Source organism: Panthera uncia, chromosome D2, assembly GCF_023721935.1.
Source record: "Panthera uncia isolate 11264 chromosome D2, Puncia_PCG_1.0, whole genome shotgun sequence".
NCBI classification, from domain to species: domain Eukaryota; kingdom Metazoa; phylum Chordata; class Mammalia; order Carnivora; family Felidae; genus Panthera; species Panthera uncia.
In genome coordinates this window covers 10731435-10758413 of record NC_064818.1, presented here as the reverse complement: position 1 = coordinate 10758413, position 26979 = coordinate 10731435, and the positions used below count along the sequence as shown (strand labels likewise).

The window sequence follows — 26979 nt, the reverse complement described above, 5'->3', positions numbered from 1 at the left end:
TTTAAAATTTTTTAATGATTTTTTTAATATGATTTATGAATCATTCTGAAAAGTAGCCACATTCGTCTCAGTTAATGAAATTTGATCCAAAAAACAAAAATGGTGAATTTTTAAAGCTCTTATGCACACAAATTAAATATTGAAATTTCTCAGGCACATTTAAGTGTATCCGAGATGAGTGGCAACTCAAGTTTACTCTTCTTTTTGGCGAGAGAGAAGAGAGAAAGCAAAATCAAGGCATTAAGGAAAAAAAACTTTTTGAGCTCGACATGGCTAACAGAAACAGAAATTCAGAGGCTAAAATGTGTTTGGGTTTTCTCCCCACTGTGTTCAAGTTTCTGAATAAAGAAGTGTTTGTGCAGAGGGAGTATTAAGAACCTTACTTTAAATTCACCCAGTTAGGGCACTTCCTTATTTCCACAGGATAAAGGGTGTGGGCAGAAATTAAGCCCAAGAAATTAAGGTGTTGTTTTTTTTTACCATGGCCGAGGTCACAGGCTCCTTTTTCAGATGGCTGTGACAGAGAAAATGCAAGAATTCTGTTAGAGGAGCAGAGTTGGGACCCTTTACATTTATTTTAATTGCCAGTTTTCATTGTCACTGCAAGGAAAACTTGTAGATGTCTTCTTTTGTCTTTAAATTTACTGCCTTTGCAACACATTGGAGGCTAATGGCCGTAGGAAGAATATGCATATATGCCTTTTTCTGATTTTTGTATTCCATCTAGACCACAGTTCTCTCCATCAGCATTTTGCACAGAGGCATTTTTGTTAAAATGTGTAATGTAAATGCATAATGTAAAAAGGGAAGATATTTCCAGTTTAATTCCTTGAACTGTTAACGTATTTTGTGATGTGCAGAATTCCGTCTAGACGTAGCTTATGTGGGAAAGTCCCGTACGTGGGTCCAGCCACTTGGCACAATATTCTTGAGAGTAATATTCTTAATGTAAAAGTGATGCCTGCGAGTGTACAAAAGCCGTACTTTTCTTTTACTCATTCGCTGGAAAGAGCATTGTTCTGATATCACAAAATATTACCTCAATTTCCTAAAAGTCATCCCAAACTTAATGTTTCAGATTTTAGAAAATCTGTCTCAAATTGCTTTTTATTTCTGTTTGCAAAAGAACTTTTTTCAAGCAGCAGTCAGTTTGCTTCTTACACAAGAAGGAAGCTCTGCTTACAAATGTTACTAAAACTGTATATCCAGTTGTGGATATGTTTTGCTCTCCCGTGTGTCTGCATATCATCCTGGTTATTAGAGTTGATGTCACCTCCTGCGGATGCGTGAAGGAGGCACAGAAGGGCCACTTCAAAGCTCGGTGCATTCGGTCGATCAGTTCTTGACCTTTTGAACCATGGGGAAAACTCGGGTGTCTTTGCTTTGCTCATGGAAATTATCTTGTGACATAAGTGAACTTCTTTACTCCTGAGCAGAATGTTAATTTGCCAACCGAATATCACGGTCGTGGTCCTCCCGCTCATCCCAGGCTGGCTTCCTGCAGTTTTTCCCTTGGCATATTAATATTGTAACTTCTAGTCCCAGCAAGAAGCAACTATTTTTATTAGAGGCTCACCAATCTAACAATGTAACCAACTTTTGTTTACTGAGTTTATACTCACTGTTGTCATCCGTGGCGAGCTTCTCTCTTACTGAAAGAAGATGCGGGGTTTTTATGTGACTCTATTCCACTTTTCCCGCTACGTGTCAAGAAGCTCGTAAAGCTACGCCAGCGTGTGTGTGGGCTGTCCTCGATAGATTTGTTTATTACGATCTGGGTACTTTTGAAAATCCCCTTTAAAAAATTGTCATACTGCTGAATGAAGTTAGCCGTGATATTTTGGATGGGTTTCTGTGTTCGCTTTCCTGGGATAACGCGTTCAGTGATGTTACAGTGATGTGTTCTACGTGTTGCTTTTTGGGTGGAAGATCTTGTAATGTTTCAAGTAAACAAAACATGTTCAACAACTCTTCATTTCTACAGATGGTGGCAGCAGAAGCAAGGCGGAACATTTTCCTTACGAGCAAGAAATCAAGTTCTTTGCTAAAGTACAGTATACACTCCCATCTTGTTTTTCATTCCATGTGTTTGTCGACCGAATATACCCTTTAGATCTTTGCCTCTTTACGGAACTTACTGGTCTACCAGTGTGAGTTCTACTACAAGTAAATATTCTGTGGCACAGGAATAAGTGCATGAGTCATGTAGGATGAATTTGCGCCCAGAATACTCGGTCTTATTTTCACTCCCTGCTCTTCCTGCCGTAATTCACAAATCACGTCAATCTGTAGGAATCAAAGTTCTCCTTACTGGGCTTTATCAAATGACAAAGAGGAAAAATAATCTACTTCTTCAGTTTGGTCGTTAGGATTTAAAAATGTACGAGCATTTCTTTTATAAAGGGGAAAAGAATTCGTTTATAAATTATAAATTCAGGAAGTTGTACATGATAAGAAGCTTTACTGTGTAAGCTTTATTGTGGGACCCTCGTCCTACTCGTTTACAGCAGAGGAAGCCGAGGATCAGAGAGGGTGAATTGTTTATATGTAAAGTCTACCCAAATATCGCTCTTCATTCCATTTAATACGAATTTATCAAGAGTTTGCCCTAGGCCGCGAACATTCATGACTTCCTTTCAGCCAGTCAGGAACATTCATGACGTCCTTTCAGACAGACTTCCTGTCTCCAGTCAGGAGACACAAAGTGTTGCAGATTCTCCTCACTGGGTCCATTCACTGGCATAGCATGTGCTGCGTGTGTCCAGTCTCTGTCAGGTGTTAGACTCCGTCCCGGGGATGCCTGTCGCGAAGACAGAATATGCCCTTGGGAAGCTTTCCTGTTCAAACGATGTTGCACTTAGCCTGAGGACGTAATGCTTTCTGTCAATTTATTTTCGAAGTCCTTGCATTTGCTGGTTCCTAGAGATCATTTGCAAAATGGCGTGTTGTTTTGATTGATTCATATTTGGCCTCCTTTATATGTTTTCGGATTTGTGCCCTTTACCATAAGGGAGATTTCTCTTGTCTTTTCTTTCCACTCAGTATAGCACTCAAAATCCGTATCAAGCATCCCAAGTTTATCCTGGGATGCATATTGTTAGTTATCTATCATACTGCATTGTAATCCCCCCCCCCTTGATAGCCAATTATAACAAATGCTGTATTCATGGCCTCTAATCATACATTTAAAATACATTCTTGTATTGCCCTGTGTACCCCTAGTGATTTTGTTTGCAGACGCCTAATGTGGTTTAATTTCCTCTGAGTCTGTAATCCATTCACATATTTATTGAGTAGCTATTATGTGGCAATCAAAATCCAGGCAATGTCACAACTTTCAAGGAAGATCACAAAAAATTTGTATGTTGCTGTTATATATAAATATGCCATATACCACGTTGTAGGAAAAATGTAGTCAGACAGACTTGAGTCTAAATACTGATAATGCCAGTTATTTTTTTTTTCATTTATTTATTTAACGAATATTTATCTAGCGCTTGCTGTAGGTCCCATAAAGTCCTAAGTACTGGTGACCCAGGGGTAAACAAAGCAGAGCAAAGAGTTGTTCTAGAAGCCAGGAGAGTACAGTAATGGGAAACAGACCCAGAAATGTGTATTGTTCTTGTGTATTTTATCGACTCTTATGGAGAAAGACTAATTCAGAATCACACGTATTAAATGCAAAATTGCAAATGATGTTCTAGGAACAGAGAATATGGGCATTTTACCCAGTTGAGATCAGTGGACGGTTATCTGGTGAAGCACTGAGCTGAGGTCTGCAGGAAGAGTGCAGTGGACGGGTTACGGGGTGTGGGAAGAGCATTTCAGACATAGGGAATGGCATGTGCAGAGCCTTGTGATGTGAGCACACAGGGCAAAGAAGAGGAATTCGCCAAAGGGCAGCAGGATTAGCATGCGGGAAGGGCCAGGTGGCTCTGAGAGAGGCCAGGTGAGAACCCTGTGGAGGTAGGTAAGCGGCAGTGTGACTTTGAGTAGGTCACTCACTTTCTGCACCTCAGTTTAATACCTGTAAGACGGATGATGACGCTTGCCACACAGAGTAGTTACTAGGAGCAGTGAATTGACAGTGTGGAGTTGCAATTCTCACCCATAAATGGTAGTCGATGATTATTTTTTGAACCTATCGGACCCCGAACTACATTATATGAGAAGACTAAGAATATTTCATTTTTAGAAGGTATTGAAAATAATTCCAAACCGTTGAAAATTTGGTGTGTTCCCCATAATTACATCCTGTCTGACACACACACACACACACACGCACACACGTGTGCACACACATACACCCTCCAACCCCCCCCCCCCCCCCCCCGCCGGGACTAGAGATAGCGGGGTAAGATTTGAGAGAGGCATGCTCTAAAATCGTGCCAACTGGCAGGGCTATGGATACTGGGGGACCTGCTGCAGGCGGACAGAAGTCTGGCTGCCCCAGAGTCTCCGTCCACCATGTAGATCTGTTTTCTTTTCCTTTCTTTCAGGTTGTGCTTCCTTTAATTGATCAGTATTTCAAAAACCATCGTTTATACTTCTTATCTGCAGCAAGCAGACCCCTCTGTTCTGGAGGACATGCGTCAAACAAGGAGAAAGAAATGGTGACGAGGTAAAGAGCTACACAAAATAAAGACTGTTGTTGAGCGAAGTGTATTTGCATTTGAGGAAGAGCATCTGGGGACCTTGAGGTGGGAGCGTGCAGTGTCTACCCAGCTTCCCTGACCCTTGGCCCCTTGGGATCAAACACGGAGGAGGATGCTCTCTACAAGTTAATACGTGTGTTCTAAACGTTGAGTTTTCTTCCATTTTGCTGCTAAATATAATGCTGAATAGAAGGAATAAGACCCCCATCACAGAATCCAGAGTCATCACTGCATTAGTATTTGTGATAAATGGTGCTTTTTCTAAAATTTTTTTTAGCGTTTATTCATTCTTGCTAGAGAGAGAGCGCGAGTAGGGGAGGGGCCGAGAGAGGGAGACACAGAATCCGAAGCAGGCTCCAGGCTCTGAGCTGTCAGCGCAGAGCCCCATGTGGGGCTCAAACCCACAGAACCATGAAATCACGACCTAAGCCGAAATCAGACACTTAACCAACTGAGCCACCCAGGTGCCCCAATAAATGGTGCTTTTAACATTACTTCCTCTAAAATTTCTGAGTCTACTATATTTGCCACAATTTTGAAAAATAAAGGAGTTTTTCTGGAGGGCAAAATCCCATTTACAGGAATCAAATTTTTCAACATTTGTGTGTAAATAATGACCTATCTTGGAAGAAAATGACGTAAAAATATGTACCTTTCTGAAGATTTGCACCACTCAAGTTGGCAATTTAGCAATGCTTTCTCAGTTCTGTTTAAATCCAAGTATTCCTCATAGATTTATTTGTGATTCTGCTGGGTATTTCAAGTCTGATTTTTCAAAATATGCCAAAATTTAGTACATACGTGATCGATTACAGAGCAAATCTATTTCCGTATTATCAAATTACACAGGAGTCCATACGAAGCTTTTAGATTGTATTTGAAAGAAGTTTCTATAAAAATGAGTAACCGAGATAAAGCAGGCTACAAGCTTTCCTTGGACTTGACTTTAATGATACGTGATGTCATGTGATGTAAGATTGCAACCGCGTTAAAAATGGCCCCAAACTTCTTCAAATAATAGTCTTCCTGTGAAGTTGGTATAACCGATTATAGTTAAAGTAACAGAGAATCCATCCAGTGACACACTTTGTTTCCACCGTCTTGTTACCAGAAAAAAGGGGGTGAGGGGCTACTTTCCAAGGTATGAATCTCCTCCTGACTTTGGAGTGGTCTTCTTTCCGCTTTCCCTGGGAAAGAGAGGCCCGGCTCTCTGCATTTCACTAGTGCCCTAATCGCTTCACCGGCCCACCATCCCCGGTGGCCAGAAAATGCCAAGGCATCAAGTTACCTTTCAATACCAGAGAGCCCAGGCTATTGCAGTCTCCTCACCCCCGCCCCCTTCCCCCATCAGAGTAGGATCTTGTAACAGCAGCTTTGTTCCCAGAGTTGGTAACTTGGGTATCAGTCAATTATGTAAACCAAGAGAAATACAATCAAAGAATATAGGAAAGAATACAAATAAAAGTATGCAAATTCTATTCCCCCCCCCCCATCATGTTTGTATCTCCATTCCATTTTCATTCTTACTCTGAGAGCTGTTCACTGACCCCAGAGGTAACTAATTTTCCTTTGCCCACTGCCCCTCATAGAAGAAATTGGAAGAGCCTCGCTATTCTGCGCGAGCCTCAGTTGATGTGGTTTGGGGGCCTGAGACGCCCCCTCTTTATTAACGCCTCACCAGAAGGTTTTCTGTAATTTCATCTTCAGATTTTCTCCACCTCAGGCAACAAGGACCGGCACATTTTATTTCTCCCGTTACCATTTCCAAAAGAGAAATGGTCTCACATTCCAACATATAAGAATGAGATGCACACTGATAGAAGTACCTTATTTCATCACAGCCCTTGAGTACCAAACATAGGTAGATTTTAACCTCGGAAAATTCTGGGATGAAAAACGAATAAAGTTAATGATAAAGAAATTACGGCACATGGAAAATGCTGTCTGGTCATTAACATTATGATGGATGCAAATATATCACATCTTAGGACAATGGTTATTTAAAAAGTAAAACAATATATATATATCTATTTAAATAATATGGATCAGGATCTTTAAAAAAAACCTCTAAATTTGGATGTGTACAAGAATATTGGTAGGGAAGAAACTTGATTTTAATAGTTGTTTCCCTTGGGTAGCCTAGTAGAGATGTTTTTCTTACCATTTTTATATATTTTTAAAGTGGAAAAAGTCTTTTCTGATCATAAATCTATGTCTCAAAACAACCCAAATCACCGTCACACTAACAAAAACCAACTACAAATTTTTTAGACATGTTACAATGGGATCACTGAAATTTTATAAATGTGATTTCTTACCACTTCAGTTAAATATTACTTTGGCGGGTAAAATAGGTTAAAAAAAAAAAAAAAAAAGGATCAAATACAAAGAAAAAAAACCCCACTGTCCCTGCTACTGTGAATAAGCAGTCATGCCTTCACACCCATGTTGAACACTGCAGGACTACTTTTAATTCGTATTTAACAGTTGCGTGTAGCAGTACGGCATGGGTCTAAATTAACCTCCACATTTAAGGATGGGTTGTCGCCATTAGATGTTTGGATACTTCTTGGCACTAGAAATCATATGTCGAGCATTTACTGTGTCTAAAGCCCGCACCATCATGTCTGTGGAAAAGAGTAAGGTGTGCTCTCTGCTCTCTGGGAGTGTAGCTGGCAGTACCTAAGTATGTGGGTAAAAATATAATTCTAGTAGAAGAAAGCCATGCAGTGCTGTGGGATTCAAGGACAAGGAAGACCACATTGGGTGGGTATGGACAGGCTAGAGATATACAGAAGACACGATAATTCAGAATTGACTTTCAAGAATCTGTAGGTTGTAGATTAAGAAGGGGGACTATTTTCTACGTGTCCATAACGTGTAGAGTGTAGAACGTAGCAATTTAGGGTAAGTGTGGGTGACGTAGATCCATTATAGAACCCTGTCATTGATATTGACTGCTGGAACGAGGCACCTTCTTCCTTTTTTCTTTTTGATTTTTATAATTAATCTTTTTTACTTAATTCATGAGCCCTATGAAGCCATTGGGATAAAGGGCAGTCTGGCCACAAAAGTGGGATTGAGAAGTGTGAGCTTGCTAAGAGGCCATGACAGCAATGCAGGCTGTCGTGAGGGAAGTGCTACCTTAAAGAGGTGGCTCTACCCACAGATCCATTCAGCACGCGTTTCTGAATGCCCGCCATGCCGTGTCCAAGGTGCCGTCCTAGGACTGAGGATGATAAACACACACATATTAAGTGCAGCTTTTAAGAAGTGCAGCTGAGTACCTGCCTACATGTAGCGCTAACCACTTAACAAGTTGTGACGAGTGCAATGGAAACATATATGTAGTACTGGGAATACGGAGGAGATGTACGTGGAGAGAGGGGTTGGATGTGGGAAGCACGGACGAGAGAAAATCACAGACCTTGGCAGTGGGTCATATGGCAGGTCCCCACGGTGCTGGAGTTTCAGTGCTGAGTGGTTGGAACAATATTGCTGGCAACAGTAAAAAAAGAAATGACGGAGACCTGGTTTTGAGAAGAAGGGGTTCAGTTTGGTTAGGTAATTACTGAAGCGTGGGTACTGGCAGGTTAGTCAGCCGGAAAGGGCATATTTGGAGATTATCTGTACCCATGTTATGCTCACAGTGCTGGAAGCAGATGAAGGGAGAGTAGACAGAGAAGCAAAAAGGTCTGAATTCCAAACCTTAGAGACTCATTACATCTGAAGGGTTTTCAGAAATGGTTCTTTGACGAACACTGAGGATGATTTATTAGAGAAGAAGGGGAAACATACCGCCGTAAAACAGAACTGAGAGTTTCCCAGATTGAAGTAGTCAGTGATGCCAAGTACCATAGGCAGCTTTCCAGGACCGAGATTGAAAAAGTATTATTTGATTTACTGATCAGCAAGCACTGAGAATTTCTAGGGAGTGTTTCTGTAGAGCAGTGAGGCATCAAAGCCAAGGAATTGTAGGTGCGTTATGAATTCTTTTTCTTAATTATTTTACTGTTTATTTTTGAGAGAGAGTGTGTGCATGTGTGAGCAAGCGAGCGTGGTGGGGCAGAGAGAGACGGAGACACAGAATCCAAAGCAGGCTCCAGGCTCTGAGCTATCAGCACAGAGCAGAACCCGATACAGGGCCTGAGATCATGACCTGAGCCAAAGTTGGATGCTTGACCCACTGAGCCACCCAGGCGCCCCAATGAATTACAATTTCTTAAGAATGCTAGTAATGGAGGGATATACATACAGAAAGAGAAGACAGTATTATGGAGAATATTTTTAGAGAAACTATAGGCCAAAGCTTATAATAATAAAACCTTATAGTTGACATACAAACTCCACTCTAAAAGTGGATGATAGCACAGGAGGAGAAATAGATACAGTTTGTCCTTTGTGAGAACCCGGTTTTCTACATATGTACATATTTCTATTTCTACATATCTACATATTTCTATTTCTACATATCGGCTACTGATTAGGAACAACCAAAGTTAAGAAGCATTGCTATTTTAAGAAGTCATTTTTTTCAAACAGATTCTCAGACATTCACTATAATCCAACAGAATCGGACACAGAATAATGCTGTGTTTTTCATCGCAGGAAAATGTCCTAGGTCTGGATGAATTGGGTTCAAACATGATCCTAGCATTACAAATTCAACATTATCTCAGAACGTTTCACACTGATATGACAGAGTCTCAGTTCGTAAGAAGTAAAACGAGATCACTTAAAACAGGTTGATATACATATAGGGATCCAAAATACGTACAACTCTGACAAGCTCTCACTCTCTAGAGATGGAGACAGATGCTTGTTGAATTAGCATAAGGCTCAGTGGGTCAGAGCACCTGGAGAATGTTGCTTATTTTGTTACCTCTTTTTTTGTTTACATTATAGCACAGAGACAAACAATGCAGCTCAGGAGGCTAATATCTCATTTTAAATATAATATCTGCTTGAATAGATCATTGTTTTAAAAACTTTTAGAACTGCTAGGAGACGACTCAAGACCTCAGATTCACTGAGAGATTTGCCGGTGCATGTTCTCTCGGAAAAGCTGTACGATACCCTTTATAATTATTTTTCATTAATACATTATTCTGCCTTGTTACAGAAATGAGAGATGATAGCCAAAACTTACTGTTAAAAAAGTCAGTGTCACAGACGTGATTCTCCGTCTCCTTTCTCCAGTCCTGCCGTGAGCTCGTGACTCCATTTTTTTTCCATGGCATCGTCCATATCCCCGTCTTGGGGAGGGCATGTCTACACACTGCTGTTTATGGGAGAGCTTTGCAAGGCTGAATGGGGCAGTCAGGATCTAGCTGGGACAGTCAAGCTGGGTGTGGGTGGTGCGGTACACATGGATCATCAAGGCTAGAGCTTTCATCAAGTTCTGGCTACACATAGCCTCTATCTGAGAGCTCAGAAGTGTTTGGGTAGATGTGAAAATAGTATCATTTGCAATATGGAAGGTTACATGTCATGGTAGAGATTTGCACATGACCTCTAGGAGAGGCTGGAAGGAACCCTTTCAGCTTGGACTGGGAGTGGTGAAGGAGCACTGGGTGTTAGCAAAGGCTTGTTGGAGTAGACATGTCTGTTGCTGAATCCTGAGGGATGGATAGAAGGGAGTATAGCAGGGAAGGGAGTGAAGGGTATTCCTGAGAAGACCTGGAAGGAGCCCGCCAGACTGCAGCCTGGGGACAAGCTGGGACAATGGCAGGTCTTTCCCAGGTTCTCATGTGAGAGTTAGTACATATCAGTGCTGTCCTGCTGACTGCAGGCCACCCTTATTTGGGATCTCCCACTGCCGATCCCCAGGAACACAGTGGCCCAGAAACTTGCTCTGGAGGAGATAAGAAATAGGCTTAAGTCAAGCATTAGCGTGAAGAACCCTTGAAGTTATTGCATCTGCAACATTTTTCTGAGTGATTATCAGTTGTTCAAATTCTATCTCTACCTCACTGTGTTCAAATTCACTGGATGCTTTGGTGTATATGGGAGGGGTATGCTCACGGTTGGAAAGAAGGAAAGTTCAAATGATAAACATACTAAACCTTAAAGTGACATTTCATGCCCCAAGTGCCATACTTCTGAGTTTAAATAATAATCCATAACAACAACAAAAATTCTAGAATTTCAGTGGTACATTTGGGCAGATAAAATTTTAAGCGTTTTCCTTGTGCTATTTGAGTAGTCATATTCTTATGGGGTTCATATAGATTGCTTTTATATTAATTAGCTTTGCTTTCAAATTTTTTTTGGTTTCTTTACTTATAATATGTGCTTTTTTAACCATGTTTGTTAAAGATATGCACTCAAAGATTCTTTCTTTAATACCTCTACTCCACATTCTGCTCAGAAAATTGATTCTTTCTGCGTGACATCATGTTGCTTTTTTCCTGCTCATATATCAGCTGTTTATTTTTCTTTTTTTTCTTCTTTTTTTTTTAATTTTATTTTAATTTCTCCCTGTCTTTTCTATCTTCCCTCCCCCTTCCCCCCTTTCTCTTTTGTTTTTCTTTTGTCTTCAGCCTATTCTGCAAACTTGGAGTTCTTGTCAGGCATAGGATTTCACTATTTGGTAAGGAGACCCTTGCAACAAATACTAGCATGGCCATCACTTGGTTTTCTTTGCCAATTTTGCACTGTGTTGTGTGCTGCTATGTTGCATGAATGCATGTTTGCATGGCTGCATGCATGGTTGTCATAGGCCAAGATAAGGTCCTCGAGGTCGTTTGTAAGTAGCATTCTCTATGGTGAAATTGAAGACTGTAACTTTTTTATGCTGGTCCAAAGCACATTTGAAAATCAAAAGGTTGTGTTATGAAAGAGAAAATGAATGGACATGGCGGCTTCTGCCATCTTTTATTTCGGAGGGGTGAAGTGCAACTGGGCCCTTGAATTCATTTGTCTGTTTCTGATAGATTAAAGAATGAGCTGTCATAAATCAGAAAAAAAATTTTAACTGCGCTTCTTCTTCTTCTTCTTCTTCTTCTTCTTTTTTTTTTTAATGCTCTTGACTACAGATTTGCATGTTGACTGCATTCCAGACATTGGAGCTTCATGGTAGAGGCAGTGAGGCAAGGACCTCACGTGGCAGAAGTGACTTTTCTAGCATCACCCACCCCATAGTTAGCTTTCGTTTGTGTCTGAGAATTCGCGTGACTGAAGTCCACACACCGCGCACCTGCTTTTGGACAGCCATGCAGGGCAGTCACCCACATGCCACAGATTGTCCTTGCCGTGGGGCTTTAGGACTCCAGAGCAGCTGGCAGAATTTGTGTTTTCATTTCCTGCATCTGCTTTTGTAAAGCACAAAAGCAAACTTTAGCTCTGTGCACTGCCGGTTTTGAGACAGTGTTGGGGTGATTTTAGTAATGAAATATTTAGTGTACTGATACAGATGTAAGTTCAGTTCCATTCACAGGAAACGCTAAGGGTTAAGTCATTTCTATATAAGACACAGTGAATATTTTTTAAAGTTTATTTACTTATTTATTTTGAGAGAGAGAGAGAGAGAGAGAGAGAGAGAGAGAGAGAATCCCAAGCAGGGTCTGCACAGTCAACACAAAGCCCAACGCACGGCTCAAACTCAGGAATCGTGAGATCATGACCCGAGCTGAAACTAAGAGTCAGACGCCTAACCAACTGAGCCTCCCAGGCGCCCCTGTATTTCATTTAAATTGCCCGAGTTTTTGCATTCATATTTAAGTTGTGCCACATCATTGGGCAAAATCTCTTCAAAGTAATTTCTAGTTGGCTGATTTTTGTTTGACTTTTCCTCGACATAGAAAAATTTGTATGAACATTGTGCAGACAGAATTGTTAGAAACTCTTCAACTTTCTTGTAACAACAGTGGATTCAAGTGTCCTCCATTTGTCTTCCGAGAGTGCTGTCTTAGTCTGTATCGCTCTGATGGGGACCCCTTTTCTCAAGGGCAGTGTTTACATTCTTCCTGATGAGCATGGTAATATTTCCGTTGTGCTGTTTCTAAGTTCTTACTGTAAATTCTTGGCTTCTTAGTTTATATTTCACTATAATTTCTTTTAAAAATTTTCTGAGGTGTTCCATATATGGAGCAAAGTACACAAATCTTGAAGACAGCCTGATGATACAGTTTGTTGAAATTTTCCATCCACGCATACATGTCCATTTGCTCAGATCAAGACATAAAACATTTCCAGCACCCCAGAAGCCTCCCTTGTGCCATTTCCGGTTTATAACCTCTGCAAAGGCACTACATATAGACTTCTTTTACTGTGGATAAATTTTGCCTATTCTTTAATCTCCTATGTTTCTTAAGGGACTAGTAATTGAAGATAAATGCATTGATGAAACTTGTACTACCTCTCCATGCAGACAAGCCAGACTTTAACATTCATACCAACCCTACATGATGCTGATACTCCATTTAGGCATTGTATTTTAAATCCTGTAGCCTTTAAATACTATTATTTTTATTTTTAACAGGAATTTACTGGAGAGCTACTTTACCTCAAAAGCGTACTTGTGTGTGTCTTCTTTATATTATTCTAGCGTCTCTTGTTTTCAGGGTTTCAAATTTGTTTTGGCATTTGCCTATACAATAATACGAACTTCAGGAGGCCTTTGTTTTCTAATACAGTCTTGTCAAGTTATTAGAATCTTTAAGTGTTCTCCGTATCACCTTTACGCATGACTGTTACAACCTGGCTTTAGACTCTAGTAGGATGTCCCAGAAAAATAGTGGGCTTCAAGTCGGAAAACCTAGATATTAATGCTTTATTTGTAACTAGACCAGCTGAATGATTTGGACGAGAGACTTGATTTCTCTGAACCTTTGTTTTTGTTTTTGTTTTTCCATTTTTAAAAAAAAAAATTTAACGTTTGTTTATTTTTGAGACAGAGACAGAGCGTGAGCAGGGGAGGGGCAGAGACAGAGGGAGACACAGAATCTGAAACAGGCTCCAGGCTCTGAGCTGTCAGCACAGAGCCCGACGCGGGGCTCAAACCCACAAACTGTGAGATCATGACCTAAGCCAAAGTCAGCTGCTTAACCAACTGACCCACCCAGGCACCCCATGTTTTTCCATTTTTAAAAAATTCTTTTTTTAACATTTATTTATTTTTGAGACAGAGAGAGAGCATGAACAGGGGAGGGGCAGAGAGAGAGAGGGAGACACAGAATCCGAAACAGGCTCCGGGCTCTGAGCGGTCAGCACAGAGCCCAACGCGGGGCTCAAACCCACGAACCATGAGATCATGACACGAGCCAAAGTCGGACGCTCAACCGACCAAGCCACCCAGGCACCCCCTGTTTTTCCATTTTTAAACTGGGTCACAATCAATACTAATCTTAGAGATCAGTTGTGCATAGCTGATCAAATGTAAGATAATGAATGTTGAAGGATTATGTAAACTGCAGTCTTAACAGCTTTCAAACCTAGGGGATTCCTAGGGGAACCTAGAGGACTTGGCTCTTTAAAGTACCTGCACAATTAAGCCTTTATAATTTACCCATTTCCAGAATGAAGTCGAAGTGGTATACCAACTATTTATTTTTGATGTATCAGTTCTGCCATTGTGGATTTCCCTAAAGAGAGAGACCTAATGTACACACACACACACACACACACACACACACACACATACATCGTGGTCCTTTATAGTCATATTATCTGTGATTTTTTCCTTTCTCCCTTCTCTAACATGGTATCATTTTTTTTCCAAATTCTGGTAGACAATACGCTGATGATCAAAGTGGTTTTTACTGTACTGCTTTAAATTTACAAACTGTTTATGACTTAAGCTAAGGACAGATTAAGACAGTTAAAAGTTGAGGTTGACAAAGGAATGCCCGGGCTTTGTGTCTTAGGAGCGATGACCAGAAGTAAAGATGTAGAAAGACACACTCTCAACATGTCAGGAAGGTGTGTTTGGAGACACAAGGGGAATATTCATACCAAGAGACAAAATATTCATCTTGGTGGTAGTGATTGTGGTGAGTTCAGGATCTGATGAGTAAGGGACTCTTTATTCCAAGCTGGCTGCCAAATTAAATTGTTGTTATACTTCCAAACTTCATCTGTAGTTGAAGGACTTTTCTGATTAATTGAAGATTCCCCACATTTGGACTTCTATATTTGTGTATATCTTTTATCGACTTAAAAATGCATTCTCTACATTGAGGCACACTATTTAAGAACTAAAGAGACCATCAGTACAAAACGTTTTATGCTTCATATATATATTTTTTGAGGCATTTAAACCGTTTCATTTTATATTTGAAAAAGCTAAGTCTTTTAAAAGCAGAAACAGGCCCTATTCCCCACAGAACAGTAGTTCTGATGAATCCATTAGAATGCTTTATGGAAAAATATAACAATGAAGAAATTAGTATCTTCATTATATATATATATATATATATATATATATATATATACATATATATAGTCTTCCTGTTTGAATTCTGACATCCTCGTTAGTGATTATAAGTTGGTGTACTCTTGTATTTAAGAAAATTGGTTAGGACATGGACGGGACCCAGGCAAGTTGAGAAGTGATGGGAATCCCGTTTGCCATTTTCAAGGACCCATTGCCAACTAATGAAATATTGCTTTTTCATCCCACCATTTTTGCTCACTTTTGCTAAGTGGAAATTCTGATTACAAATGCCAAGGATGGTAGAAAATACATAAGTCCTCCTGCTACAGCCTGTTTAAGCCTTTCGGTCAGTTGGAAAGGAAGCAGAATCTGGTAACTAAGCCTCCAACAGGGACAACCGTGGTGCCACAGGTGTATGCAAATCAGCACTTCATAAGGGCTTTATTTTTATATGTGAGATGAATAATAATAAAATACAATCTAATGCCTTAATAGCATTCATCTGATGCATTCATTCAATATTTATTTTTAATTTTTATTAAAAATTTTTTTAATGTTTAATTATTTTTGAGAGAGACAGGGACAGAGAATGAGCAGGGGAGGGGCAGAGAGAGGGAGACACAGAATCTGAAACAGGCTCCAGGCCCTGACAGCTCAGAGCCTGACGCGGGGCTCGAACTCATGAACCAGGAGATCACGACCTGAGCCGAAGTCAGACACTTAACTGACCGAGCCCCGCCAGGCACTCCATCAATCAACATTTATTGTGCTCTGCTGTGTGGGGTCATCCTTTCAGGGTGTGAGAATAGGAAAATGAACATCTCTGCGCTTCTCCACTGTGACCATCTGAGGCCGGTCCAGGCATCGGTCGTCTGTCCTCTCGGAACAAACTGACCATTCTCCCTGAATCCCCTCTTGCTCTTCCAAAGTGTGCTCCACAGCAGTCGGGTCTCCCCACAATCCTGTCTTTCCTATCGCTCTCCTGCAGGTTCGGTGGCTTCCCTTTTCTTGAGAAGAAAATTTCTGAATCTGGCCACATTAGTGTTTCATAGACTATCCCCTAAGTACCCCTCCATCCACCTTCCCTGCCATGTTGTGGCCTGCTGTCTATGCTTCAGCTTAAGTGGCCTTCTCTCTGCTTCTTAAAAGTATCATATCCCTTTCTGTGCAGGGTCTTTGCACCTGCTGTAATTGCCTACTAGAATGGGGTCCCCAGACATAAGTCTCCTCTCCAGTCCTTCACACCCAGTGGAGTAAACTGCTCACCTCACCCTTCAGATTTCAACCCAAATATTACCTACTCTGTCAGGAAAACCTTCCCCAACCTCCCTGATTTTAGTCCCTCCCCCTACTCTTAGAACATTCTGTTCACTCGAGTACCTGTCCTCCATCATGTCCCCAGAGTCACATCCCTGTCTGGCACAAACCTCTCGGCTCACTGAGGGCTTATTGTTGTATCCGAAGCCTGGCACATAGTAGGTCTTTTATCCACGTCAGGTGACTGAAGGAATGAACCAACTAGGTCTTGCCTTTAGGAAGCCTACATTCCAAAAGAGAAGAGCAGACACTTAGAACAAAGAGATAAGGGCTCTTGATTTGGAATTTTCTTACATTCAGAATAACTGAAATTTTACCTTTTTTTTTTTTTTTTTGGCTTATGAGATGATTAAGAAAAATGTATCCAATTATCCCACATTTCATTAGAATCACATATATATATATTTTTATTTCTTAAGGTGTCCAAGAAACCACTTAGGGCACTTACACTGAAGAGGAAGTAATGCATAATTAATGACTATTCAAACAAGATCATTAAGCCCAGCCAACCGCGATCCTTTCACCTAGAGGAACTATTTGAGAAGGCACAAAATAGTTATCATTCAGAGGCCTTTTCTACTTTCACACTTCCTGGTAAATTGTTCACGTATTAGTGAGATAGCAGATTGTCCAGAGAGCTGGAGAGTTTCCTAATCTGATAGCGGAGACATTTTTAGGAATGCCTGGAATCAAGCAAACACTCCAAAACTGAGCATAGTACTCCAAAATTTCCTCTGGTTTGTCCTCAGTGACCCTAGAACCCGATGTGGCACGTCATTAATTTGACTCCAGTATTAGCCGCAGGGATGTTAAGTAGGGTAAGTATTGTCACATATTTAAAAGAAGCAGTAGTAGTTCTTGTTAAAATGTTGGGTTTTCTCCCCCCAGGAAGAGATGCCTGATTTAAAAGTTGTTTTTTTTTTAACGTTTATTTTTTGAGACAGAGAGAGACAGAGCATGAATGGGGGAGGGTCAGAGAGAGAGGGAGACACAGAGTCCGGAGCAGGCTCCAAGCTGTCAGCACAGAGCCCGACGCGGGGCTGGAACTCACGGAGTGCGAGATCATGACCTGAGCTGAAGTCGGACGCCCAACCGACTGAGCCCCCCAGGCGCCCCAAGAGATGCCTGATTTAAACTGCTGTGTAAATCTTAATGTTATGTTTGCAGAGTTTCAATAGTAAAGTGATACAGTAGATTCTATCAGTTGGTATCTCTCCCTGATTAACAAATTAATGTGTTAAATTTACGTTGACCCATCTGTTATCTCCCCACCCCCAAAACCCATTCAAGTGTTTAAAATGAGGACTGCTCTCTTGTTATCAGGAGATATTAGAAAACTAGTACAGGTACGTATTATCCCTAAGAAGGTTCAGATCGTGCTTGTGTTTAATGGGACACATAATGAAAGGAAAATTACTTAAAGCACTCAGGGTCTCTGAGGATAGTGCATATCTGAAAGTTGGACATGTCATTATGCTGGGAATTTAATAGTTCAGTTATGCGCAATGTGCTGCTTTTGCTGAGTATTGTTGAAATCACTAAAATATTGTTAAGGTCTTTCCCTAGAGTAACAGTTCTGTTGTTTCATGACAGTATACATAGCAAAGGCAAGAGTTTCCTGGATTTAACTTGTTTTATGTGCTATGTAAAAAATAACGCATTTCTTGTGAAGAAATAGGTGAGAAACGACAGAATTAGAGACCTATCATGAAAATAGTATCAGAAAATAGTATTAGAGCGATAACAGCTATTTCTTTTCTTTGAACATACCACTTTGAGAGAATGTACTTACTTCGGGGTAAATAAATAGAATATGTAATTATCTAAAATACATTTTCAGTTTAACTAAAACTTCTCACTAGGTTAAAGTTTCAATAGTTTTATTCTGTTCAGTGTCACAGACTTCGGAAGTAATGAAGTCATTGGCCCTTTTCAGTCTCTTTTTATCCCCTCATCATTTTGAGAGAAATTTGTGCCTCTAGCATAGTTTTATTTCACATTATTAATGAGGATTCTGCCAAGATTAATCGTTTCTTCAAAGAAGCGAACACAATGAGGTATTGTGTCAAGAGCCACGGGAGACAAGTGAGGATGAAGAATAAAAATTAGAAAGTCTGTCACTGCTTTCCCAGTGACTCGAAACATCAGATTACAAAACAGAAGCAGGACACCACACGTCAGATTTTGAATAACATTGAAAACTCCTGACTTACAGGAACCTTATATTAAAAACCACAAAACAAATTGAGATTAAGATACAAAAAGAATATTTTGACTCTAACCTCTTTTAACTTTGTTGTTTTTATTTAGAGAGTTGTCGTGTTTTATGAGTTGGTACAATCATTGTAAAAACCAAACGCTTGCTGTCTCTTGCTGTCAGATTCAGGTATAGGTTATGATTTTAGTTACGTACCTTTCATGCTTACGCACTGATGGGAACACACAGCCTCAGAGACAAGTAGGCAACTAACTCACGGGTGTTTCCTTAAGTGTTGGTCAGCTATGTTTGAAGACAAGGGAAGCAGTTTGGACCTTGAAAGAGCATAAGCTGGAAAATATCAAACTTTTGGTTTTTATTGTAGTCCGAGTAGTGAAGGAATTACATATAGTTAAATACATGAAAATACAATCATCGCTTTAGAATTTTATCATCTTACTCCACTGTCACTAGCCTTTCTTGTTCTTACCGATAGTGTGATTGACATTTCTGGTGATGGCGATCCAGAGAGCCTTCAGAAGGGCGGGGTGCACGGGGTTCTTATCTTATTTAAAGCTCTTGCTACATGCTTTACCTCATCAAAACTAATCATAAGCTAGGCCTCTACCCCTGCTGGTAGAATTGATGCTTTTGCGTGGTCTGCCCAACAAGATGTTGAAGATTCAATTTGTACTTTTTCTACATTCCTTAGGGGCCTCCCCCCACCATTTTTTTTTTTTTACACGGAGATGTTTCCATTCAAAGTTATACTGCGTCTAATATGGAGTATTCCCAGAGCTTATGGTGGGTTACTCTACAATCACAGAAATCTCCCATACGCCCTATGCATTTTCCTCTGACCCCCAGAACTTGTCTGGCCACTGGTACTATTTCCTATTCTTCACAGCCCACAAGATTTCACTGAATACCTGCTGTTTGCCGGACACTATTCTCGGGGCTGGCCTACACCAGGAACAGAAATCCCGCCTCACGAGTTCATAATGAATGGAGGTTTGCAATACCCCAGCCACTCCTTTGGAAAAGGCTCAAAGTACAAACACTGGTCCTCTATAGGAGGAGACAGCAGGCTGGAAGGGAAAGGGAAAAAGAACTGAGTTTTAGGATGAAGAGTGAGGGGCCAGCCTCTCTGACTGGGGGCTAACTAATAACTTCCATTAGAGTCTCACACGTTGCCTTGTGTCCCCTCTCTCTCCTGGGCCTTCTCTTTCTCATTTTCTGGGCCGTCTCCTCCTTATCTTTCACACTTCCAAACATTGGAGGCCCTGAGACCTTTTTTTTCTTCTGTATTTATGCACATGCTGGCCAATTGCATTCAGGCCCATGATTTTTCAAAGTACCTGTATGCTTATGGGGCCCAGATGTGTAGCTCCAACCCAGCTGTGTTCTCTGCCCTCCAGATTTGTGCACCGGCAGCCTATTCTGCATCTCTACCTGACATTAATAGGCCCATCACGCTGAACCTGCCTGAAGCAGATCGCACTGCCCCTAGCTCCCTCATTCTGCTCCTGTCTTGTGCTCTCTCTACCTCAGTAAATCTTACCACCGTTCACCCAACTGCTCATACAAGTGCTCACCCAATTTTGGAGTTATCCCTGATTCCTATCCGTCTCATTTCACGTTCAGTCCATAAGCGAAGGCTGAAAATGAATTCTTAACTTCTTCACTGCTGGTATCCTAATGCAAATTCAGTGTCATTGACTGTAGCAGCTTCCTAACTGGCTTGCACTCTTGCCCTTCCAGAGTTTCGCACAGTGTGAATTAGTCCTTTTAAAATAGAAACCAGAACCCTTCCTGTTCAAAACCTAAGGATATTTTCTATTGCACCTGAAAAAAAAAAAAAAATCGGACCTCTTGCTCTAATTGCAAAACCTGGCCGGTCCCCTCCTCTCTACCTCATACCCCCCTTCTTTCCCCTGAATCTTGATCACACATCAGCCACCTTCACTGCCTTACGTGGAACACCAGCTTCATTTTCTGCCTCAGAGCCTTTGCACATGCTGTTCCCTCTGCCTGGGCCCTTCTCCCAGATACAGGCATGATTTGTTCATTCAAATCTCTGCTCAAATGCCACCTTCTTAGAGCCTTGTGACCACTCACCTTATTACCCTATCCAGTTGCTCTTATCCCTATTCTCTGATATATGTATGTGTGTGTGTGTGTGTGTGTAACTATATATATAGTTATATAATTAATATATATAAATATATAGATTTTACTGTAGCCTGGTATTAGGTTCATATTGATTTTTTTCTTAATATTTTATTAACTGTGTCCTCCATTAAAATGCAAGTACCATGAGAACTCTGTTTCACTTATAACTGGAAGTTTCAGAATGCCTGGTATTTGACATGTATTTATTGAGTGAATGAATAATTAAATGAGTAATACTTCCATGGGCTGCAGGGAAAGCCCTACTAATCAATAGACAGGGACATAACAAATTCTGCCTTTCTGCTGATTTTGTCTTCATTATTACCAGAAATTCTGAGAATCAAAGCACGAGATGAATGGAACATTTTATCAAAGAACTCAGACTCTAGCAATGAACACCTTAGTTTTCTTTTTTCTTATGTATATCATATCACTAAACTGTCTTATCCAGATTCTAAGGCAGTTGTTAATTTTCATATATATTAGGATTTTTTTTTTTTTTTTTTTTTTTTTTTTGCCTAAAGAATGCAACATACTCAAATGTTAGTAAAAATGTACATTCAGACCTCAGGACCCGGGAAATGACTGTATGTATTATAAATAGGGAACTATAAAATGAGGAAGCGATAATGGCAAGCTGTATTGTGAGTGGCCAAATTACTTTGTAACTTTGGATTCATCCTTTTATTTCTTTGCTATTATGTATCTTCATCACAAAGTAAAATAGGTACAGTAATTCATAATTCATATTTCCGTACTTTCTGGTAAAATACACAGTTAAAATGGGTGAATGTCATCTTTCAAGAAAAGCCATCCCCATTTCAAATATCTGAGAAGGGTAGGATTTAACTTCTTCAGCTTCTGATGCTTATTTATGTGATAGTTTGGTGGCTCGGTTTCACCGAAGGCCAAAAACACTTGGGCAAAATAATTCATCCTAATGCAGTTGAATGGAATAAGAAAGCAGAGACGCTTGGGTAATTGCAAAGGAATTCAATTTATTTATGGGACTTTTAGCCCATCTCGTTTCAGAAAGGATATGAGCTGATTTTAAAAAGTTGATACACATTATGACTTAGGAGGAAGATGAGCCAATATGGGGAGGTGACTGTATTTGAAGAGTTCAGTTAAAACACTTCAGCCTGGCACAGTGCTTTGAATGCTTCTCGAGTATGTCAGCTATTTGATGAAACATGCTTTATTGCTTTTCTACTTACATTTGCATAACCACTTTCGAGCAGAAAAACCGCATGATTTTAAACTTGATTATCAAAAAATCTTGTTAATTGAGTTACTGTTGGGTTGTACTGTTGACTAATTTTTGGTACACAAATATTACCAGAAAAGGTCGCTGAGAAATCCTCCGGGCAATTTATATAGCATTTTGTTTGCTCTTTAGGAAATGATGCCACATCAATTGTCAACTGTCTTCATATTTTGGGTCAGACTTTGGATGCAAGGTAAATGGATACGTTTTTGTCTAAGTGAGCGTAACAGTGCTACACTTAAAAGAATATTAAGACATACCTTGTCTCTTGATTTCAGTGTTTGGAATTGTAATAAATGCTTGTGGGTGAAAACGTATTTTGTAAATTACTAATAAATGGCATTCTGTTATTTTTGTGATCATATATATATATATCGTTATTTAAATTTCAAGCAATGTCTGTAGCAGCTAGGTATGTAACTGAAGGTCGAAACGGGAATGTATCATGTCAAGTAAAGATGATGGTAAGCTGCAACTTCAGAGGTCTCAGTAGCTTCTAGGTGTGGTAACTTGTGTTCCACACTTGTGATAACATTTAGCTTTATAAGGACATGAGCTTTATTCTTATTTTACAGATGAGCGAAGTGAAGCTTAAGATTGCATAGTAAGTGTGGAAGTAGGCCAGTTCCCAAGTCCGTGTACTTTCTACTCTGCCCTCCTAGCCACAGGACCGGAAACCCAATCGTTTGCCTCAATACCAAGTCCGTGTATCTCGCAGGAGTGATTCAGCCTTTAAGTCATACATTTATTTCACTTATTATCCAGGATAGATCTAAATAAAAATTCCTCCATGTCTCCTACAGAGAATATCCCATGATACTCTCGGGTCCTTTATTTTTGCCTTTAAAATTTTACTTGAGGTGTTTTGTATAATAAATGAAAAAAGTAGATGCTATTAGATCCCTTCATTTCCTACTAGAAATAGTGGCATTAGGGGGTCACTTCTGTACAAAGTTCAGCCTTTAGAGGCTCATTTAGCTGATGGTTACACTTCACTCCTAAAACATTTACATCATTTAATGACTTGGCGTAGCAGGGATTCAACGTTTCTTTCACAGCCGTTGCCTCAGAAACCGTTTCGGTTGTGTTGGATTTGGGGATTGGCTGGCTCAAAACCTGTGTTTTGCTCATTATGAAACAAATACTCAAAATTGCTAGAAAATACAGAGCATGAGCGCTGCCTCTTGATCTGGGCCCTCATTAAGTTGATGGTGAAGACATTTGGGAAAGGTTATGCATTCGCAGAGCAATATATTACTGTAAATTCGAGTACGTTGAAAACGTTTATTGAGGGTGAATTGAAGTAATCGGCTGAGTGAAAGTCACGGATGAGTAACCAAAGTAGAAGCATGTGTTATTTCTAATTCCACTTGGTCCTTTTGCAAGGTGTCTGTTCTCCCTTCTCTCATTGCTAGGACCGTCATGAAGACTGGCCTGGAGAGTGTTAAAAGTGCGCTCAGAACGTTTCTGGACAATGCGGCGGAGGATCTGGAGAAGACGATGGAGAATCTCAAGCAGGGCCAGTTCACCCACACCCGAAACCAACCCAAAGGTGTTACTCAGATTATCAATTATACCACGGTGGCTCTGTTGCCAATGCTGTCATCATTATTTGAGCATATTGGCCAGCATCAGTTCGGAGAAGATCTAATATGTATGTAAACCTATTCCTTAGACTTTCACTATCTAATGGTACAATGAGAAATTGTAAAAGCCCCATCAAGCGCTGCTTATCCATTGAAATGCACTCTTTTTTTTTTTTTTTTTTGCCCCCAGAACACTCGGTTGACATTTGAGTTACAGAAACCATTCTTAGAGAGGTAGATCACTGAATCACATGCATTCACAGAAGGGACCAGAAGGTAGTGGTGGTGGGCAGTCATTTCCACCTTGTTCGAGTGCAGGTTCCAAATTTTACTGCTTCTCTGTTCCCTCCTTCCATGGAATTTTTCTAATGCCGTTTGACCACGGGATGTGCCACATTGTTTTCCGATTACGTCTGAGTCAGTGCACATTGTTCTACAAGCTGTAATCCTGACAAAGTCCGTGGCTAAACAATTGGCCTACTACAGTGGCTCACACGCTTTCTATTTGTAGGTATTGGTCTGTTTTTATGGATTTAATCGGCTATTTTTGCATAGATTTCCATAATTATTAAAAATATCCACAGAATGCTAGTAGCAATGCGAAACACAATGATATGCGACCTGTCCCAATTTCCGACCCTCCTACTGATGTTGAGCGTGAGAGATGTAAGCCCTTGTTAAGTGGGTCTTAAAGACATGCCTACTCAGACTCCCCACCTTGTAGGTCTCCCAGTGGAGTACGGCTGTGTGTGAAAACCACTGTGTTACTCAGTGGATAACACAGCCGCTACTCGCAGCACATGTCCTTGAGCCATTGTAGGAGCACTGCAGTGCAGTGTGGACACGGAACCAGGTCCGGAGGACAAGGATGATTTCTCCATTCATGTCATGGTACATTCTCCAGGAAATACTAGAAGAGTTGGGATTAGAAAGCCAAGGTTCTTAGATTTTCTTTCTTGCCTTTTAAACATGCCTTGTCGGGTCATAGATCACCTATAAGGTTTTATTTTAGTTTCTGGCTTCTCTCTAAGATTGGCTTCCCGATGCCTTGAATGTCAGGTCAAAAACAAGTAACTCACGACCTCCTCCAGCACTCTCATTGTTCACTTAGGTGTTGAAATAAAAGACACAGTCTTTATATACCTTCAAAACAGGAGACACAATCTGCCTGACCTTCCCAAATATTCTTGTGCTTAATTTTATTCTTGAAGAAATCTTTTTTTCTTCCATCTGCAGAAAAATTATTTTTAAAATGTTCCTGAGAATGTTCTGAATAATTATAGTCCATTCCGTAGAATGCTTTCAGCTCCTTAAAGAAACGAATTTTGTTTGAGAAATATTTTTTTATTTCATTTTACATATCTATTTGTTCTAATTTTGCTTTAAAAACAATTTTTTGTAATGTCTATTTATTTTTGAGAGAGAGAGACACAGAGCATGAGCAGGGGTAGGGCAGAGACAGAGGGAGACACAGACTCTGAAGCAGGCCCCAGGCTCCAAGCTGTCAGCACAGAGCCCGACGTGGGGCTCAAACTCACGAACTGCGAGATCATGACCTGAGCTGAAGTCGGACATTTAACCGACTGAGCCAACCAGGCACCCCTAATTTTTATTTTTTTAAAAAATGCTAAAACATAAGTATGCCCTCAATATGGAATTTTGGTTTTATTCTAAAATTTCTTAAGACAGTGTATAAATAACAAGTGTTTTTGTTCTGTTTTTATTTTTATTTAGTGGAAGATGTACAGGTGTCATGTTATAGAATTCTGACTAGCTTATATGCTTTGGGAACCAGCAAAAGTATTTATGTGGAAAGGTAAGATTTTAAAACTAACTTTGTGTTTCAAGTGTTAAAACTAACTTATGTTAAAACTAACTTCTGTTTCAAGTGTTACAACCATTTATTTCAAGTCTTTGCTTTATCATTTTTTCCTTAGTTATACACTAAACAACGAGATCAACATACTGAATTCCTTGGGAGTAATTGAACAATCTTTAAGCTAAATTTGAATTGATACAATAAAAGTCGATCAAGTTATGTAAAAAAAACAAAACAAAACGTAAAGCACTAATGGTAAAGACCATATTCAATGTAAAGATTAAACAGAGCATTTATGAGTCCAGTTTATGAAGGAATCTGCTAGAAGAATTCCTCATATGTATCTGAAAAGCAAATTAAGCATGAATATAGGCAGTTACTAAAACCAGCTTTATTTTTCATGTTTTCGCATTCAAGATGAAGAGATCTTCAGATGATGTGGACAGGTCAAGTTCAGGTGTCCCACTGAATTTTAAAATAAGAGGTCACTCGCAACTTCAGTAAAAAGATTTCTGTGAAAAAGAGAAGAAAAAGACGACAGTTTTTTTTAAAGGCTAGACTAAAGAAAATGACATTTGGCGAGAAGACTGATAAAATAAATCAGTGAAAGGATATTCTAGTGGAATAATACTGAAAAGTTGTAAATTCTCCCCCAGTTAATCTACTATGATACAATTTCAAGTAGAAATTTGGGTTTTGGGGTGCCTGGATGGCTCAGTCAGTTAAGCATCTGACTTCCGCTCAGGTCATGATCTCATGGTTCATGAGTTAAAGCCCTGCATCGGGCTGTGTGCTGACAGCTCAGAGCCTGGAGCCTGCTTCGGATTCTGTGTCTCCCTCTCTCTACCCCTCCTCTACTCACATTCTGTCTCTCTCAAAAATAAACATTTAAAAAATTTGTTTTCTTAAAGTTTTTTAAGAAATTTGTTTTTTATTGAAATTTGGGAAATTCATTTGAAAGTTCATTTGAAAGAATGACTCACAAGACTAGCCAATAAAATTTTGAGAGAGGAAAAGGTAATGCAAGAGTACTCACTCATCTGGCCTACCAACTGTTAAAACTTACAAAGCATCAATAAGTAGGGGTGCCTGTTGGCTTCGTCAGTTAAGGGTCTGACTCTGGGTTATGATGTCACCACTCCTGAGATTGAGCTGACAGTGCAGACCCTGCGTGGGATTCTGTCTCTCCCTCTCTCTCTGCTCCTCCCCTGCTCATGCTGTCTCTCTCTCTCTCTCTCTCTCGATAAATATGTTCTTAAAAATAATAAAAATAAAGCATCAATAATTAAAATAGGGTGGCAACTACATAGAGCTAGAACAATTAATCCATATAAAAGGACAACTGAGTTCACTCTGAATATTTTTTACCTGTATTTTCTTTTTTTTAATTTTTTTTTTTTTTAACGTTTATTTATCTTTGAGACAGAGAGAGACAGAGCATGAACGGGGGAGGGGCAGAGAGAGAGGGAGACACAGAATCGGAAGCAGGCTCCAGGCTCTGAGCCATCAGCCCAGAGCCCGACGTGGGGCTCAAACCCACGAACCGTGAGATCGTGACCTGAGCAGAAGTCGGACGCATAACCTACTGTGC

The 26979-nt window shown here is 40.1% G+C and overlaps 1 protein-coding gene across 2 annotated transcripts in view; it reads left to right on the top strand.

The window, feature by feature from the left end:
- Window positions 1-26979, top strand: part of RYR2 (ryanodine receptor 2) — a 754822-nt gene that overhangs the window by 586511 nt on the left and 141332 nt on the right. For both annotated transcript variants that reach the window (XM_049646094.1, XM_049646095.1), the window contains 6 exons: window positions 1985-2049; window positions 4500-4621; window positions 11198-11247; window positions 22116-22176; window positions 23399-23637; window positions 25304-25385. In XM_049646094.1, the coding sequence (XP_049502051.1) occupies window positions 1985-2049; window positions 4500-4621; window positions 11198-11247; window positions 22116-22176; window positions 23399-23637; window positions 25304-25385 (619 nt within the window). The remainder of the gene's footprint in view (window positions 1-1984; window positions 2050-4499; window positions 4622-11197; window positions 11248-22115; window positions 22177-23398; window positions 23638-25303; window positions 25386-26979) is intronic.